Source organism: Bison bison, unplaced genomic scaffold, assembly GCF_000754665.1.
Source record: "Bison bison bison isolate TAMUID 2011002044 unplaced genomic scaffold, Bison_UMD1.0 scf7180017864473, whole genome shotgun sequence".
Lineage (NCBI taxonomy): Eukaryota > Metazoa > Chordata > Mammalia > Artiodactyla > Bovidae > Bison > Bison bison.
Genome location: NW_011495034.1, coordinates 2964281 through 2978299, shown reverse-complemented (window position 1 = coordinate 2978299; position 14019 = coordinate 2964281). Strand labels below are relative to the sequence as shown.

Sequence of the window (14019 nt, the reverse complement as noted above, 5' to 3'; positions counted from 1 at the left end):
TTGCCATGAAGTAATGGGACAGGATGCCATGATCTTAGGTTTTTCATGTTGTTTCAAGTCAGCTTTTACACGCCCCTCTTTCACCCACACCAAAGAGGCTCTTTAGTTCCTCTTCAGTTTCTGCCATTAGAGTTGTATCATCCACGTGTCTGTGCTTGTTGGTTTTTCTCCCGGCCATCTTGATTCCAACTTGTGATTCCTCCAGTCCAGCATTTTGCATAATGTACTCTGCATATAAGTTAAATAAGCAGGTGACAATATACAATCTTATTGTACTCCCTTCCCAATTTTGAACCAGTCTGTTATTCCATGTCTGGTTCTAACTGTTGCCTCTTGACCCTGATGCAGGTTTCTTAGGAAGCAGATAAGGCAGTCTGTTATTCCCATCTCTTTAAGAGTTTTCCACAGTTGGTGGTGATCCACACAGTCAAAGGCTTTATTGTAGTCTTTTATTGTAGGCTTTATTGTGAAGCAGAAGGAGATGTTTTTCTGGAATTCCTTTGCTTTCTCTATGATCCAACAGGTGTTGGCACTTTTATATGGTTATGTAGGAGATGTCCTAGGGGACCCAGCAGCAGTCTTCTCTCTGGTTGCCAGAGCTTTATGTTGTAAGGGTATGCCCTGTGTGGGCTGGGTGCATCCTTCTGTTTGACAGGGTCAGCTCCTGTGGGCCCGCTGGTAGTCAGGGCTGGTTCCTGCGCTGGTTGAGTGTGAGGCTGTGCCTCATGAGGTGGCTCTAGGCCTACTGGACAGGAAAGTAGGCGTCCTGTGCATTTGGCTACATGATGCAGGGTTGCACCAGCATGCTGCCAGCCTACTGGTGGGTGAGGCCGGGTCTCTGCATTGCTAGCTGTGCACCTGGGAAGCTTGTGGCTAATGCTGGCCTGCTGGAGTATGGGGCTTTGACCTTGGTGTTAATAAACTAGCGGGAAGAGACCAAAATGGAGCTTTGCCAGAGCCAGTGTTAACATAGTAGAATGAGCTCTCCCAAGTGGCTGTTGCCAGCACTTCTTTTCCTGAGGGCAGTTCCAGTTGCTTCTTGCATATTTAGGTGGCTCTCTAAGATTAAAAAGTGTGTTGGACCCAGCCCCCCTTTCAAACTACTGCCTCTGGACAGGAAATTGGCGTGTGTGAGAACTTTGCTTATACTTTTTAAGAGCCAAGTCCGTTTCCTACTGCCCTCCAGCTCTCCCAAATAGAAGACCTACTGGTTTTCAAAGCCTGATATTCTGGGGACTCATCTTTGCAGTACAGAACTCCTGGGCTCAGACCCCTTGCTCCTTGGGAAGAAACTCTGAATGTGATATTCCTCCTATTTTTGGCGGTATGGGTCCTGACTATCTTGTCTCTGCCCCTCATCTGTCTCATTGTGCTTCTTCCTGTCTTTTTCTTTGTAGAAAATCTCTTCTGTAAAACTTCAGGTATTTCTTATAGATCCTTGTTCTGTAAAGAGTTGTCATTTTGGTGTGTCTGTGGGGGTGAGTTTGGGTCTTCTTATTCCCCTGTCTTGGACATATATTGACACTCTATTCTCTTTATCCTTGCACTACTACTTTACTGAGAAGACAAAAAATTTACTTCACTAAAATATGGTTGAGTTGATGGGTTTGTGGAAAATGTAGTTTTTATGTTGCCATTCTTTGTTCCACTTTCACATGTGGAAAAACCACTTGTAGTCAAAATATCTGCAATAGCAGTTTTTAATCTCATCTGTTTTGTGGATCTCTGTTCAGTTTTATACTTCATAATAGAAATACAGAATTAATTCATCACAACATTTAGGTTTTTTTTCCAGAATCTAGAAAATTTCTTGAGGATTAGATCCCTTTTTAATAAATTATCTTATAAATGTTTTCTTCTTTTATCATAAATACCTATATTGAGTAGTAATGAAAGTGGAAAAGGAGTTAACAGCTGATTGGTAAGTCAGTCCTCATTTTCTGACTTCTTAAATCTCTGCAGCTCACAACTTGAAGTTTACAGAAGCACTTGACTAAAATATACTCTTATTTTTTAAGTTAATAATGCAAAGCATTTATTTAGGTAGGATGATTGTGTTTTCACCTTATCTTTAATCTGTTATTTCGTAGTCCATGTTTTCTTTAATTTACTTGTAAAGCAATTGCTATATAAAGTTTATCCTTTACCTGAAGTAAATTGTTTTTGTCTTTAAGAGAATGGGCTTACCTTGTGGCTCAGCTGGTCAAGAATCTGCCTGCAATGCAGGAGACCTGTGTTCAGTCCCTGGGTTGAGAAGATCTCCTGGAGAAGGGAAAGACTACCCACTCCAGTATTCTGGCTTGGAGAATTCCATGGACTGTATAGTCCATGGGGTCGCAAAGTCAGACACGACTGAGCGACTCTCACTTCACTTTATGAGGATCCCATACTTTATTTCTTTTTTTCCCTGTTGTTGCCAAATCTTTTCATAGCGGCTTCCCTGGTGGATCAGATGGTAAAGAATCCTCCTGCAGTGCAGGAGACCTGGGTTCAATTCCTGGGTTGGGAAGATCCCCTGGAGAAGGGAAGGCTCTCCACTCCAGCATGGTAGCCTAGAGAATTTCACGGACAGAGGTGCCTGGCAGGCTACAAGTCCATGAGTTCACAAAGAGTCAGACACGACTGAGTGACTTAAAAAAAAAAAAAATATATATATACACACACACACACACACACACACACACACACACACACATATATATGTGTGTGTGTGAGTGTGTGTGTATATAAAAGTTTATGTTTTACCTGAAGTAAATTGTTTTTATCTTTTAAGAGGAGCCATACTTTTTTCCCCTGTTGACAAATCTTTTCATGGAAGTTATGTTTATCATTTGTCTTTTAAGTAAGTGACCAATATCAAAGCTTGATATTTTACTAAAAATGTGAGTAAATGTGCCTTGTGGACCCTCCACTCTCTTCCATGTGTTGTTAGGCCTTAAACACTGCTGCATCTGTCACATGGGGTGTGCTTGCTAGGGCTGCTATAACAGTACCCTAAACTGGGTGGCTTAACCAATAGAAGTTATTTCTCAAAGTTCTAAAGGCTAGAAATCCATGACCAGGGTATCAGCAGTCAGTTTCTTCTAAGGTCTCTCTCTTGGCTCGTCTTCCTTCAGTATCTATACATGGTTATTCCCTCTGTGTATCTGTGTCTTAATTTTTTTTTCTTAGAAGAGCACCAGTCATGTTGGATTAGGGCCCACCCTAGTGACATCATTTAACTTAATTATCTTTTTAAAGACTCTGTCTACAAATACAGTCATATTCTGAGACACTGGGGTTTGGGCTTGAACCTCTGAATTTGGGGGAGGTTGCAAACCCGGTTGAGCCTGTAACACATGATCAGTTCTCAAGAGGCCCTGGAGAATTCATACTCCCATTCAGTATGTATAGGAGATTATTGTCTCTACATAGTCAGTCTCTGTTTATTAAACCATTGCTCCAGGTCTCAGCTTTTCTGATCTGGTTTTATATTCAGTCTGGCCTTCAGATCATGTGTACAGTGTATTGAGATCTAGAATCATCTAGATCTTGTGATGGAACTTGAAGTCACAAAGTTGAAGTCTCTTCCACTGAGGAGGTTCCTACTTGTGTTCTGGAAAGAGCCCTTTATGTTTGGCATGAAGCAGCTTGTTGGAGAGAAACTGAACAAAATAAAAACCTTATAGATTTTCTGTTATATGTACTTGCCACGTATTTTTCAGCTCATGTACAGAAGTCAGTGTTGACATTAGATTGTGACCGCTATTAGGTTTCTGTTGCTATCATGACAAATTATTACAAACAGTGGCTTAAAATGGCACAAATATATGACCTTATAATGCTAGAAAGCACAAGTCTCAAAAGGCTAAAATCATTAAAGACGTCAGCAGGGCTGAGTTCCACACCCTTGTCTTTTCCAACTTCTAGAGGCTGCATCTGTTCCTTGGTTCGTGGTCCCCTTTATCTGTTTTCAAAACTAGCAATGTAGTGTCGCTCTGACTCTGCTTCTGTTATCACATTTCTTTCTCTGACTACAGCCAGAAAGGTTTTTTCACTTTTAAGGATTCACCCTTCATCACATCTACAGTGTCTTATGCCACATAAGGTAGCAAGTTTACAGGTTTGTGGGGAGAAGCATTTCATTACTCTGTCTATCACATGGTCCCAGCTAGATTGTCAGCATTTTTCTCTCAAGCCTCCTCACTTTTTATCTTTGCTTTTCATATTGTGCTTGCCACTTCAGACAAGTGAGCCTGCATTTGAATGATTCCTAATCATTATAGTAAAGTCAGAGAAGAGAAGATAATCCTCACTGCCTAACTAGGTTTGTATTGTCACATGGTTACTTTTTCACTGTCTCCTCTTAGCTCACCCTCTCTAAATTAGTGCGACAATGGATTATATCAAGGATTTATTCATCTGTTTTCTGAAGCACAGCACTGATGCCTTGGGAAAGAGAATGGAGATTTCAGTTTGGTTTTATATGTACTATAAGTCTCAGGAATTCCTTGAAGTTTGGGATATATCTTAGAAATGCCTGTTACATAAACTAAAATAGAAAAAAATTTACCTGAGACGGGAACTTTTAGGGAAGTAGAATACTTTTATTTTAGCTTAATAATTTATGTGGTTCTCAGTGTACGTCTCTTGAATGTTCAGTTCAGAATTAATGAGGGGATGTGTTAAGAATGCAAAATCCCAGGCTCTGATCCAGACTTACTGAATCACAGTCAAATTTTAGTCATTTTTATTTCCACAGCTTTTTAACATTTCATGCCAGCTCATATGCATGCTGACACTTTAAGTATTGCTTTAGACTCTTGATGACCATTAGCAATTAGATTGCTTAATCATATTGATGGCATGAACCAGCAAAACAACAAAAATTTTACATAATTTCTTTGCAGAATTTGGTCTTTTATTTAAAAGAATGAGTAAATAGCAGCATAGAGTATGATTATCTATATATTATAAATATAATTTAAACAAATGCTGAAAAGGAAAATATTCATAACATTTATGGCAGATAAAGATTTAAAATGTTCTTAGTATTCAAAGAAAACATTTAAGTTAATAAGAAAATGCTAAATGTGAAATATACAAATTGCCTAAGAAAACATGGTTACAGGTAATTTTAAAATGAAGACATGAATGGTCAGTAAACTTATGAAAAATGTTTAATGATATTCAGTTCAATTCAGTCACTCAGTCGTATCCGACTCTTTGCAGCCCCATGAACTGCAGCACACCAGGCCTCCCTGTCCATCACCAACTGCTGGAATCTACCCAAACCCATGTCCATTGAGTTGGTGATGCCATCCAACCATCTCATTCTCTGTCGTCCCCTTCTCCTGCCCTCAATCTTTCCCAGCATCAGGGTCTTTCAAATGAGTCAGCTCTTCGCATGAGGTGGCCAAAGTATTGGAGTTTCAGCTTCAATATCAGTCCTTCCACCCAGGACTGATCTCCTTTAGGATTGACTGGTTTGATCTCCTTGCAGTCCAAGGGACTCTCAAGAGTCTTCTCCAACACCACAGTTCAAAAGCATCAACTCTTCAGCACTCAGCTTTCTTTATTAGAAAAGAAATATAAGTGCATGCTACTTTAACATTACAAAAATATATTTATATATTATGTATTTTACATTTATATTTCATATATGTACACACATATATGTGGAAAGATAAAAATCTTCCTTTGGCTGCCACAAAAGGAACATATTTATTACTATATATGTCCGTGGGGTATGGGGATTGTAAATTTGTTCATCCTTTCTAGAAAGGTAGAGTTCCAATACAGATCACAAGTTTTAAAAATAATCATCTAGTGAGTGATGTGAAGACTTTTTACAATATATTCTTATGTGAAAAAGGGTTATAAAACAGTCTATGGTATTGTTCCCAACTTGGACAGATAATATTGTACATGCAGAGATGCAGAGAGAGGGGCCTGGAAGCATATGCATCAAGGTGCTAGTGGTGGGTAGTTCTGAATGGGTAGAGCTTATTGGTTTTCTTTGGTTTTGATTTTACATTTTGTTGCTCTCAAGTTTTCTAATAGGAAGTATTATTTTTTTGTAATGATTTTTTTAAAGCCTTAAAATCTTAAGAAAATATTTTGTAATTCTCAAAAATTTTAGATGAGAAAGGTAGAAATGTGAGAGATATGAACAAGGTTAACAGTGATTACTAGTCAAATCAAAATTTCCAAGGTTTCAGAATTGAGGCCGTGCTAAGAAGTAAAATAATTAACTTTACCAATATATGCACTCCTTATCTCCTCTTCGGAGAAGGCAATGGCACCCCACTCCAGTACTCTTGCTTGGAAAATCCCATGGACGGAGGAGCCTGTTAGGCTGCAGTCCATGGGGTCGCTAAGAGTCGGACACGACTGAGTGACTTCACTTTCACTTTTCACTTTCATGCATTGGAGAAGGAAATGGCAACCCACTCCAGTGTTCTTGCCTGGAGAATCCCAGGGACAGGGGAGCCTGGTGGGCTGCTGTCTATGGGGTCGCACAGAGTCGGACACGACTGAAGTGACTTAGCATAGCATATCTCCTCTTTGGGACTCTTCTTGTGTTTCCATATGCTTTGTTCTTTACTCTCCCTAATGTTTCCTTTTCACATGCTTCTAAGTCTCTGTAAGTCTTCAGTGACAACAAATGCATTGCATGTGACATGTCTTGTTAAAGAAGGTCTATCTTTTTTTTAAAGTGTTTGCTTAATACCAAGTCTTTCATTTATTTTCCAACAAACATCTATTAAGTGTTTACTCTTGGCTTCGAGAAACTTTTAATCCAACAAATTAATGTCACCTCTGTGCCAGGCTACGTGGTCTGTGGAGCCATTATTAAAATGGGATAATCTTGTTAAATTGCTTTTTGTAGATGTTATATTTTTGTCAGCCAACTTTCCAAGAATGCACTCATTATTGAAGCCTTAATTATCATGAATTTTTTTAAAAAAATAGTAATTTTTGATAGAGACATTATGGCTAGAAGAAGTTTTTAACTTCTGATTTAATTCAAAAGCTATCTTGTTCATAGGTCTTCATAATTGACACTTCACTGTAGCCAGACTTCTTTATGATATACTTTAATTATTAGCATGGGAAAGAATGAGAGAACAAAGCAGGGGAAACGTGTGACATCTTTTCTCAATTGTGTTCTTTTTCTGATTCACGTTTTAGAAGTCCAAATATATCCCAGACATGGAGAAAGTATTTTAATTCTGGCAGCCGTTAATCGCTCATTGGCACTTCAACATCAGCTGTTCAGAAGACTGCCAGTAGATTGTTTAAAGTTTTTAGACTTCAAGGAACAGCTGGGCTTTACAAGAGCACTCAGTTTCAGATTCTGCATTTCATGTGAAATACTTTTTTATGATTTGATATGTTAACTTCCAGCTTGCCAGAAAGCCTTAACTCATTGTTGGGCACTACATTATAAGTGGGATGACCAACAAAATGTATTGGCCAGACCAAGGCAGTTTCACAGTGAGAGAGAATGCTATTAGTAATTATTCTAAGACACCAGATGTGAACTGGGCTATAATTCCTGTTGGTTTTAAGCAAATTCCAACTCAAGTAATTCACATGGTTTAACCTTCTTAATAACGTAAGTATACCTACAAAATCATATTGTTTATAACAAACCTATCTAATCATAGTGACTTAAAATAATTACTATTAACGATCATGATTCCCTGAGATGGCTAGGGAGGCTGGAATGCTTGGGACATATAGATTCTCATCCTTCTTATAGATTCTAATTCTTCACATATTGTTCACACTCTGCAGGTAAAACATGCTTGTATCCATCCTAGGTTTCCAAAAATGACATCCCAGTAGCAACAGCAGGCCCAAAGTTCAGGATCCCATCATCTAAATCAGGTCTAGATGTGGGTGAATATTCTTGTGTTTTGCTCTGTGGTGTGCGACTGGTCTTATCTGCTCCCACATACCAGACATACAGTGGATGGCAGGGGCAGAACCTCCACAATAAACACTCCCGTCCAGAATGGCGGGGATAAGAATCACGTAACACTAAGTGTTCTGAATTTGCACTGGACGTGTTGCCAGGCCACCTACTTGAGGGACAGGGAATGTTCTTTGAATCGGGCCCAGTTTCATTTCCTCAGAATGTGATTCTGTAGTTCATTGTTCTCCTAGGCTTTTGGCTCTGCTGGCTGGGTTCTTGGTTATATCCTCTTAGATAGTCTTCCTTTTCCATAAGAAATAGTTGTGTTGCATCCTGAATAACTTTCTCAGCAAGCTTCTTGCCTATGGATAGTTGAGGACCCAGTGAAGTATTTTCATTTCGAAGTATCCCTGTGTCAGTTAATCCAAGTAGTGCAGTACCCTTACTTTTTTTTTTTTTTTAGCTTTCTATGTATTAGATTATAGTCTCCTCCATTAGATAAAGCCCTACTCACAGTTCTTTTCAAAACAGACCTTCTCTGTTTATTGGCTGACATAGCAGAGTGCTGTGGACTAGCCCCACTGAACTAGACAAAAATCTTTTAGGAACCTAAGTCTCTTAGGTTCCACTTTAAATCATTCAGAGGTTCTCAAAAGACGTGTTACAGTCTCACACTTAATTTGATCTTTGGCTGCTGGCCTTATTTTACTTTAGAAATCTTTTACACACAAGTTTTGTGCCCTCTATATTCTGTTTAAATTTTTCTCAGAGACTGAACATTTCCTTCTATAGTTCTTATCCATTTTAGCCTTAGCATACAGCTAATTTACACATTCAACATTATTCCTGAAAATCTTTTTAGTCAGATTTGTAAGCTCATTAAGTGCATTTTCCTCTTTTCTAGATTACTGAAGGTGATAGTTTTGTACATGGTTTCTTTTTTTATCACACAGATTACTATTTTTTCCCAAAAAAGTTTGTCTTTGTAATTTCTTTTAGCAATATTTTGTGGTTTCTGGTATATAGGCCTTACACATATTTTGTTGAATATGTCCCTATGAATTTCGTGTTCTGGAGTGCTATTGTAAGTGGAGTCATGTATTTTATTTCAACTATTCATTGCTGCTGCTGCTAAGTCTCGTCAGTCATGTCTGACTCTGTGCGACCCCATAGACGGCAGCCCACCAGGCTCTCCCATCCCTGGGATTCTCCAGGCAAGAACACTGGAGTGGGTTGCCATTTCCTTCTCCAATGCATGAAAGTGAAAAGTGAAAGTGAAGTCGCTCAGTCATGTCTGACTCTTAGCGACCCCATGGACTGCAGCCCACCAGGCTCCCCCGTCCTTGGGATTTTCCAGGCAAGAGTACTGGAGTGGGGTGCCATTGCCTTCTCCGATTCATTGCTAGTATATAGATATACATTTGCTTTATATAAATTGGCCTTATATTCTACATTCATGTTAAATTCACATATTTTTTTCTAGTGGATTTCTTGCATAGATTCTTTAGTATTTCCATGTATATGATCCTTTGTGTACAAATAAAAACAGTTTGTTTCTTCCTTTCCAACCTTTATTCCTATTTTTTCTTTTTCTTGTGTAACTGTAATGGCTAGGATCTCTAGTATATATAGCATGTGATAGAAATAATGAGAGTAGAAATATCTTTGTCTTGTTTCTAGTCTTAGGGGTTGTTCGTTGTGGGTTTTGCACAGATGCTTTTTACTAGGTTGGGGAAAGAAAAGAAAATTTTAGTTGCTCAGTCATGTCCAGCTCTTTTCAATCCCCTGTACTATAGCCCTCCAGGTTCCTCTGTCTATGGGATTCTCCAGGCAAGAATACTGGAGTGGGTTGCCATTCCCTTTCCTAGGGGATCTTCCTGACCCAGGGATCGAACCCAGATCTCCCACATTGTAGGCAGATATTTACCATCTGAGCTACCTGGCAAGCCCAGGTAGAGGAAGTTCCTTTCTTTCTTTTTTTTTTTTAACTTTATTTTATTTTACTTTATAATATTGTATTGGTTTTGCCATATATCAAAATGAATCTGCCACAGGTATACATGTGTTCCCCATCCTGAACCCTCCTCCCTTCTCCCTCCCCATACCATCCCTCTGGGTCGTCCCAGTGCACCAGCCCCAAGCATCCAGTATCGTGCATCGAACCTGGACTGGCTTTCTATTCGTAGTTTACTGAGAGCTTTTGTTATAAACGTGTGCATATTACTGTATATAAATTATACCTCAAATAATAACTGATTTAATAAAATTACCCATTCTAAAGCATGAACAGCGTAGTGTTGTCTGATATATATTAGTTTTGGAAAAACTTAAACTGTGTAAAGTTTTAAAAGTTTAAGAAAAGTCTTATTTAAGACTAAAAGGTTTTTAACATCAGTCAACAATCTTATTAAAGATATACTCAAAATGTTTAAGATTTTTCTTTCAAAAACAAAAAATAGATCCAAGAAAGGAATTGCTGTGTTTCCATTTACTAAGCTAATATGATACTTCAAAACTTCGTTATTTTTCTGGGTGGTAAACTTTGCCTGTAAAATCTAAATTTGGCACAGCTGAGAGATTGTAATACCTTTTCTTTTCTCAAGAATAAGACCTAAGAATAACAATGAAAACATAAGAATGCTTTTAATGTTTAGTAACTATATTTTGTGTTCTTATTAACATTGTAGATATATATAATACTAAATAATAACTCTATAGGTTAATTCTGAAACAAAATAGCTAGATTTTATTTAAATTTCTACTCTTATACATATGAGAAAACTGAGGCTCACTCAGAAAAAGTAATGATTTGCCTTTCGTTGTTTCTATATTTATGGTAATTTTTTTAAAAAATAGGAGTTACTTAAAGATCCATTGTACATTGGACTACGGCAGAGAAGAGTAAGAGGTCCTGAATATGATGATTTTTTGGATGAATTCATGGAGGCAGTTTCTCTCAAGTATGTATAATCTTTATTTTGTCTATATTTAAGTTGGATTTCAAAAACTTAAAGATAATCTAACATAATAAACTATAAAAATGTTCAAGTTTGGTATAATATGTTTAATAATTATAAGTGATTTGAGTGAAATATATATATGTATATCCTCATAAATATTGCTGACCAAATGATAATGTCATGTGTCTATCCCCCCAAAAGTTGTCTGTGTTTCTATCCCTGAAGATACTTTTTTCTTACAAGAAACTTCAGCTTCTATGGTTTGGGATTCATAATTATGGTGAATGAGGCAGTGGCCAGTGACTAAATTACCTAAGTAAGCCTTTTCATGATTATTGGCAGTCTGCATTTTGTTTCTGGCTGCTGATAAAATCTGGTCTTCCATCATCTTCCTGGGTGAATCTAACTCTTTTGTGGTAGGAGAGGCAGAGAAGTGAGCATGAATAAGTACGATCCACAGGGTCCAGAATGAAGCAACGTCCACGAATCTCTGATTTAGTCTACTGTATTTGATTAAGATGCAGTACAATATTTCACTGAATACTTCATTTAATTGTGGACCAAGGGCTGCTATAAAATTTTCTATTTTTTTCCTTCAAAGTAGAGACTTCTGCCATAATTTAGTAACATACTCTGAGAGAATTTTTTCACACTAACAGTGGTCCCATTTGTCTCTGTATAGCCACAGAAACCATGTACTATTTAAAAACATATATGTTGCTTTGGTTTTTCATAGAAATGAACTCATCACTGGCATCAACTGTAACTATAGACATACTTCTGGTTTCTTTTTATTATAAGGTTTAATTTGAAGAAGTTGAATTCAATAGCAGAAAGTGCTCTCATCAGCTTGGAAAATATATAGAATATTTTGAATGTCTTGTTACCCAAGGTTTTAGTGAGAAGTACATTTACCAGTTAGTATGGACTACTTTTTTAAAACCCGTGTCTGATTTATTTCTTATTGTTATTTAACTTATTTAATTAAATTGTACTTATAGACATAGTTGAGCAACTCTAAAATTCAAGAGTTCATGGTACAGTTAATTACCAGAAGTTTTTCATATTTAATTTTAAATTTCTTACCCTTTAAAATTTATATAAGATTGTGCAATTATGTGTAACTTTGTAGGTAGCAATATTAGTCAAGAGATTGTATAGAGAATACTACAAGGTGGCATAAAACAAAAAGAAATTCTCAGCATATTTGTTTTTATTTGTCTGTTTGTGTAAACAAAATTTATCTTTATATGGGTGACTTCGGTATATTTACCAAGAAACTGAGTCATGAATATAGCATATATGGCCTATGTACTTAAATATTGTTGAAATAAGAAGAGAAATGTATGGCCTATATACTTATGCTGTTGAAATAAAAGAGAAATAATTCCACAGAAACAAAAAGAGAAATAATTCCATAAACAGTAAAAAGCTTTCTGGATGAAAAGCTAATTTTGAATGAGCTTTGTCAATCTAGAATCAGAAAAACTGTGTGTGTGTGTGTTTAATGTTGAATTGAGAAGTTACCTAAGATCTATAATAGGAAATGGGGATTGACAAAAGTCAACAATAATTTAAAATGCAGAGACCACCTATAAATCAGGAATTACACTTCTGGGTTCTTCCCAGAGAAAAACCCCACAGACTTTTCAAAGATACTTTCTAGCATAACTCTACTTTGGGAAGAGTTTTCTAGAAATGAAACCTACTATCGCTACCAAATTAAATTGGGACGTAATCCTGAAGAGAAACCCAAAATTATTTAAAAAGGAAATGTAGCTTACATTCAAGGTGGCAAATGCCTGTTAGGAGTTGGCTTAGCCAGGAATCGGATTCTAGATGGAGTTATTAAGGAGTGCAATTGGAATCTACCCTTTTGTAAGGGAAAGTACAGGAAAAGAAGTGGATGAAGGAGAAGTTGAAGTACAGTGTCGACTTGCCAACAGCCCTTGGGACCACACTTTCATGCTGTCTATTTAGACCCCTAGGAAAAACTCATTTCCATTCCCCACTCCCCAACCAATATTATGTTGGTTTTCTAATTTACCTCTTGTGAGGATTGAGTTGGGGCAGTTGTAATTTCTTCCTTTTGGCTTTCTCCACAATTATATTTCTTAGCTCATGGGCCAGAGACTTGTTACGGGTGTTGTAGCAGTCACCAAGTAGGTATCTGTCCTGGTTCTGTATTTGAGGACTGAGGAAATCACCGCCATGTGGGTCTGTGGTCCCAGGGCCCATTACGAGCTAGACCTTGGCCAGGGCTCCATTTATGCTTGGGCTCTAAATCCTTCTAACAGGGATGACAGCATACTGATGCTTCAGGTCTGTGCCCTCAGAATGTCTGAGTAGTCTGTCTCCTTGGCGCACAGTTGCTGGATTAAAGGACTGTAGGTCCCTTTGGGGGAAGGTTGGGGGAATTACTACCTTGTATTCTTGTTATAATGTTACATGGTCCTTCCCTCTGGAGACTAGACGACTTCTTCAATCAGTGAGTTCTGGGTCCAAAAGTTAGCTAAGATTTGGAAACTGAGTCAGTGATTGAGACATTATTGGGGCAACTACTCTCCACTTTGTGGCCATTCATCTTTGATTTATTTTGAATGTACATGTTGAATAGTCGCCTTGTTGGGATGCCATATTTTATTAATTATGTCAATAACTCTCTGTGGGTCAAACACACCCCATACACCAGCCTTGCCACTCTCAGGATAATTGTGCCCACCTGGCTTCTGGTGGCTTCTGATCTTCACCTGGTTCTGTTATCCCTGTTGCTGTTGATGAGCCTAATTCTCTTACATACCTTCCCTCTGTCACTTCTGGTCTTCAGAAGAGAGCCACCACTTGGAACCTAGTAAAGTAGATGTCATCTCACTAGTACCTTCCTTGCAACTTAGGTTAGTGGTTTGTTTTCTGGGCCTTCCTGTGGAATATCTCCATCTGATGGGGTTCTGGCCCTATGCAGCATGTGCACCCCAGAATATACTCTCTGAACCTGTGCGCCCCTCTTCTGACCACTGCCAAAGAGTTTCTGGCATTTCATATTTAACATGAGCTATTACTTCATCCTTGTTTTTAGGTACCATCCTAGTAGCCAGTTCACACATTTCCTGAGATTCTTGCTGGTTTTGTCTTGCCTCTTAGGACGGCGCCCTCACA

At 38.0% G+C, this 14019-nt stretch overlaps 1 protein-coding gene across 1 annotated transcript in view; it reads left to right on the top strand.

Annotated features, from left to right (window-relative positions):
* Positions 1–14019, top strand: part of ME1 (malic enzyme 1, NADP(+)-dependent, cytosolic) — a 222603-nt gene that overhangs the window by 113751 nt on the left and 94833 nt on the right. Inside the window, exon 6 of the mRNA XM_010861739.1 lies at positions 10760–10863. Coding sequence (XP_010860041.1) covers positions 10760–10863 — 104 coding nt within the window. The remainder of the gene's footprint in view (positions 1–10759; positions 10864–14019) is intronic.